The sequence below is a fragment of the Anarrhichthys ocellatus genome, unplaced genomic scaffold, assembly GCF_004355925.1.
Source record: "Anarrhichthys ocellatus isolate YVR2014 unplaced genomic scaffold, GSC_Weel_1.0 scaffold3352, whole genome shotgun sequence".
Lineage (NCBI taxonomy): Eukaryota > Metazoa > Chordata > Actinopteri > Perciformes > Anarhichadidae > Anarrhichthys > Anarrhichthys ocellatus.
The window spans coordinates 87-5,828 of NW_022283326.1; the positions used below are offsets into that span (position 1 = coordinate 87).

General features: G+C 44.3%; 1 protein-coding gene across 1 annotated transcript; it reads right to left on the minus strand.

Annotated features, from left to right (window-relative positions):
• Positions 1-316: 316 nt before the first annotated feature.
• Positions 317-5,572, minus strand: LOC116378900 (disco-interacting protein 2 homolog C-like). Its single transcript, XM_031840805.1, has 2 exons — positions 4,294-5,572; positions 317-1,736 (listed from the first exon to the last, which is right to left on the minus strand). Exons 1-2 carry the CDS (start codon positions 4,400-4,402, stop codon positions 1,567-1,569), a joined length of 279 nt encoding a protein of 92 aa, XP_031696665.1. The 5' UTR covers positions 4,403-5,572; the 3' UTR covers positions 317-1,566.
• Between the last annotated feature and the right edge of the window lie 170 nt (positions 5,573-5,742).

The following is a 5,742-nucleotide window of genomic DNA, read 5'->3' on the forward strand; positions in this document are numbered from 1 at the left end:
AGAGACAGACAGAGAGACAGACAGAGAGACAGACAGACAGAGAGACAGACAGAAAGACAGACAGAGAGACAGACAGACAGACGGTTCCTGATGCAAAGCAGCTCTTCATTAAACTGAAATATATTTATTGAGAGATTGATAAAAATGCAGCAGTCAAAAGCCAATTAAAAGCCCGTCAGAGTTCTCCTTCGCTTGACATCTCTGCACGATACGACTCTGCCGTCCTCGAATGAACCCCACTGGCAGACAGACAGCCGTGTGTGTTTGGATATGTGTGTGTGTGTGTTTGGATATGTGTGTGTGTGTGTGTGTGTGTGTGTGTGTGTGTGTGTGTGTGGATGTGTGGGGGTGTTTGAATGTGTGTGTGTGTGGATGTGTGAGTGTGTGACTGCTCTTTCTGCTCCCTCAGGAGATGTGCTTTCTAAATCTGGAGGAAGGATTGTGCGTGTTTCATGTGTGACTCCTCACAGCTTGTTTTTTTTTTTCCTCCCTTTCAGTAAAATTGGCAACATTAAAAAAAAAAAAAGAGCTTAGAAATCATGTGCACATTGTGCATTAACGTGTGTGTACACGCTTAAATGTGTTGTGAACGTCCTACAGTTTGTGAAACATCACGAAGGGGTTTGCACAGAGTGATCCAATAACACATTTAATATCTGGCTGCCTGCTCGGTGCAGCTCGACCCTGCAGCCAGAGAGGTAACGGCCTCATCAACGCCCTCGTTAAACGACACCAGCACGGTGAAGACATGGATGACTTCCAACGCCACGCGGCCCGGACAGATCCCGCCTCGCACGCTACAGGGATGAAACCAACAGTGGTGGAAGACGTAACCAGAGCCTTTACTTTGGTCACTAAAACGTCACTTCTCTGACATCCATGACTTGTTGCTGAGAAATCACCTTTAAAACCATAATCTGCTTGAAATGCAGAAGCAGCGTAGTAAAGAAGTTGTTCTTTTCTCGTAGTATCGACAGTCAAAAGCGATGATGAGCTCAATCCAGTTGACTGACGGAGCAGAGCGCCCATCGATCTCTCAGAGAAAACATCATCTGCCAACGTCACTGACACAAGCAGGACATCCACACTGAAGCAGCTTTCAGCAGCTTCATATTCGTACTGATTTTTTCCTCTACTTTATGGCGAAATACAGCGTTCATAGCTATACATAGGAAAAGTAATGCGCTGTAATTCATAGACATCCCACAAAGTCAATTGTAATCCACGTAGACATGAACCAGGAAGTGTGAAGGCCGCACAAAACCACGAAGGGCGAGAGAGAGTTAAGCTGGATGGGTCAAACAAAAAACGCTCTCTCACCAGGAGATTGACGTTCATGCACCGTGGGAAACGAGAAGTCAACCTTGATTTTGTCACGTAACTCGCGTACTTAAGTAACGGAACTTAGTTATTTATTCAAAGTTATTTCAACGATCTCTTCCTAACCCTGACTGAGTCTTTTAACATCCTTTCTGAAGCATTCGTCTCATTCTGAAGCTGTAGTTGGGAATCAGGTGTAACATGTCATACGATACAAAAAGTCATCTTTTGGTGAAGCATGACTAATCATTGTGTCCGTGCTTGTTGCAGAGATGAAACCGTGTTCGTACCTGGCGGTGTGTAGGCGTCCATTGAGGTCTGGACCACCAGCGACCGTCTCTTCGAAGGCATCGGCACCGCCATCTTCCTCTCTTTGTGTTTGGCCAGCGCCGCCTGCACGGCCTCTGTGTGCACATCTGGACACACACAAACATTACTTCAGTGTTTTATGCTTTTTAACAAGTTTTTCTCCGCCCGCCAGAAAGCCATCGATTAACCTTAATATCTGTGCGGTAAGATGTGTTAAAATCAACTGGTATTATCACATATAATATATCAATTTTAAGTACATTAAGCTAACAATACTTATGTACTTTTACTGCGCTATATCCTTTACTAACACTTTCACATTGTTTTACTTTTACTTCAGTAAATCAGTGTTAGCTAGTCATAGCCTTGCTGACCCAGTAAGCTAAGGCAGGAAGTAGATCTTTCACTAACGTGGCGTCCCTTGTAAACATTGAGCGAATGTGCAGAGAAATCCATCAAAGGAATAAAGTAGAAAAGCAGCAGCCGGACTACCAGCCGTGTTCCCGTTTATCCACATTCAGTTTCACAGCTTTGACGGCGGCTCCCACGAGGCCTCGAGGTCTCCGACTGGATTAAGTTCAGGGAGCCTTGGGCGAAGAGGACGTTTTGTAAATGAGTGTTTGTAAGAGCAAGATAAAGCGCTGCGATGGAGCCACAGCTGGGTTAGTTTCAACATCAGAGGGCACAGCTTGGGACCCGACAACGACACAAGGAAGACATTTGTCAGGATGAATGGAGCTCAGATGTACGTTAGTCTGGCTTGTGTGTGCACTGATGTCGGGATGAGGAGCTAACTTAAACGTGTGGCCGGCGTGTGAAGGTGCTCACGCAGCTTTTCTTTCGCTTTTGTGCGTTAAAAGGTTTTCACAGGATTTATTGTCTGTCAGAACAAACTCAAACAAACTCTCCGGCAGCATGTGGGACTCGAACAATAAGTAAACCTGGTTACACCTGATTGGACTATCTGGATCACAAACCACCCAAATGTCACCACAGCAAATATTCTTACAGATTCATTTCGAATGCGATGCCACTGAAAAGAATTTTAAACCCTCAGTTAATCCAATATTAATCTTTACAGGACACCACATGGAACAAAACCAAACAATGCGTGTTGTTAGAGCTGCACAGATTTGTCAAAAGCTTTTCTTTTCTTGTTTTTGCAAATCTGTGCCAAACACTGGATCTGCTGCAGCCCAGTCTGCAGAGAGAGACTGGAGAAGATCAGGATGGCTGTCCTCAGAGGGGATCGGGGGTGAAGTGTGGAGCTCATCAACGTTTGAGATCAAATCCAAAAACAGAACTGTGGAATCTGGTTTGGGTACAGCCCTCCTCGAGATTGTTTGTTCATGTTAAAAAGCACGACTATGAGCCGATGTATCTTTATCACAAATATCGACATCAGTATCAGTCTATACTCAGGACATTGAGGATAACTTCACCTGGAAACAACAACAACTCTGTTTTTCCTCAACTATTTACATGAAAGAGCACGAAATGTTTGACTTCATTTCATTTCTTTTCTTTCAACATCTTCCACATGGTTCTGTTTCTCAACTGCCGTTGAGCAGAGCTGCTGTTTGCCAACAAACCTACATTAACCAGTTGCACAACACAATACAGCATTCTTCTGTCCTGTTCAACACAAGGCACTCCTCACCAGAGAGCATAAATTAAAAGCACACACCACGGATTTAGGACTTTACTTTCTTTAAATTTGAGGATCCATGAGGGACGGATTGGACACAAAATTGAAGCCGCCGTGGCCGAGATATTCTGTCTTTTAGTCCCTATAGTATATAGAGCCTCTTCCACACATGCACTGCAACCTTCAACTGTTTTAATCATCACCCAGAGGAGCTGTATGTGAAAAAGCAGAGTTGCACAGAGTTAAACTTGCCAGCTCCTTAAAGTCTTTGTAATGTCGGATTGAGCCCATCTGCTAATAGCAGAGGTCATGTTACGGAGAATACACAGCGAGCAAGTGGACGCGTTGGCAAATGGCGAATGTCGGGAAAACGAAAGAATGCAAACATCCGAGGAGGAAGAGGAAGAGGCATTAACGAAGGCGCCAACACGAACGTCTAACTGGAGAGGAAATCAACGCGTAAATTGTCGGACATTGTCTGGTGTTCATATGAGAAAACGGCTTGGCTCCAAAAACACTGGATCCTACATTTCCCATGATGCAACTCCATAGTGACCCTCCCTGCCGGAGGTGTCTGACCACAGCCATTGGAGACAATTTCTCCAACTCTGATGTGTAACATTGGTGGAGATAATAAGATTTAAGATAATTAATACACAGGCAGTACTTCTACGTCCCTTCTTTACATATAAAACATATTAATATGAACTCTCAGTTATGCAGATAACTATTTGTACTATATTATAATCACATCCTCGCTTTATTGGAAAGAATTTAAATTAGAGAATGTAACCATGTCCTGCTTAGTTATCACACATGACCCACTGAGCTCATGAGGTGATTAACAAAGTTAATTTAACTCATTATTTTGCCAGCACGGCGGAGATCAACACAACGTTGATGATATGAACTCCGTGTCCCCGATGTTAACACAGAGTCGATAGAAAGACAGACAAACACCACAGAGACAAAATGTCCCACAGACGTGTAAGTCAAGGACAAACCGTCCCTCTTACCCGATCGGTAACGTTCGTCTCTGGAGCCAGAAGACCGCCGGCGGTGGTACCGGGAGGACGAGGACGGGGTGGCCGGGGTTCTCCTCTCCTGGCCCATGGACGGGTCCATTCCTGGAACAGAAGGGATCAGGTTTCATTTAAAGTCTTTGTGTTTCTAAAGTGAACAACCCCACAAAACATTGACATCTTTGTCAAATTTCTTGTGAATTCTTTGTTTTTGTGCAAAGACATACAGGATGTGCATGTTTTCTGTCAATAAATCGTTGATTAATGACAGAAGTTAGGTGAATTAGGAGGGAGAGACCTTCACACAGCAGGTTAGTTATTGCAGCTGCTGATTTGTTCCCGTTACCGACACGGCCACAAGCTGCAGCAGCAGAGGATGTGACTCACAGCTCAATTAAGCTGCCTTCAAAAGCCTTCGCCGGCCCATTGCCCCAATTCCATTCAAAATTCACACTCCTACGCAGAGTTTACACGAAGTAGCTGAGTCCAATCTGAACACACAGACATGACACACACACACACACACCTTTAGATTCAGTGTGACTTACACTCCTCTGGGACGTCATTACTTCCAATGTCCATCGCAATCAAACTTCATTATTAGAGAAAAAACTTCATATAACAACAGAACCTGCCTGAGAATCATCACGTTTGAACTTTTCTTCAGCATCAAAGTAAAAAGATTACGACACCGCAAACAGGAAGTACTAATAGATCATTTGTCTTACTTTTTATGTTGCTAATCTGCCAACATGTAAACAAAAATGGGGTACTACGGTCGGATGATGGGCTCTATTATCTCAATTTTGTCTGAGGGGGCTCACAGTGTCAGACTTTGATAACCCCCGACCTTAAAAAAAAAAGAAAGAAAAACAGCTTACCTCAGCAGGTAAACACCAGCCAAGACACACGGAGACGTGTTTTCATGACTTTGGGGGACATTACGTTGACTTACATTCATTTCCTGGAGATTTACCCCAACCTTGCACCAAGGCTTCACCCTAACATGTCACGATTTAGGGTGTGGGGACTTGCATTGGGCGTGTCCCTACAATGTGACTATGTACCTAGATTTATGTCCCCAGAAGACATGTAAAACTCTCACACAGTCCAGGAAGTAAATTCAGTTTGTAGAAAACAGCCGACAGAAAAGAAAGAAAAACGCAGTTAATCACAAAACTACAAACAAATGAACGATTTTAGACGCCACGTGAGATACAGAAACTGAGGTAGATCTATACACCTGTGCGCGCGCGCGCGCACACACACACACACACACACACACACACACACACACACACACACACACACACACACACACACACACACACACACACACACACACACACACACACACACACACACACACACACACACACACACACACACACACACGCACACACACACACACACACACACACACACACACACACACACACACAC

Bases quoted from the DNA above. Each gene is read 5' to 3' on its own strand.
- LOC116378900 (XM_031840805.1), bottom strand. From the start codon at position 4,402: ATGGACCCGTCCATGGGCCAGGAGAGGAGAACCCCGGCCACCCCGTCC. The intron at 1,737-4,293 runs GTAAGAGGGACG...GTGTGTGTCCAG, and splicing joins AGACGAACGTTACCGATCGG to ATGTGCACACAGAGGCCGTG.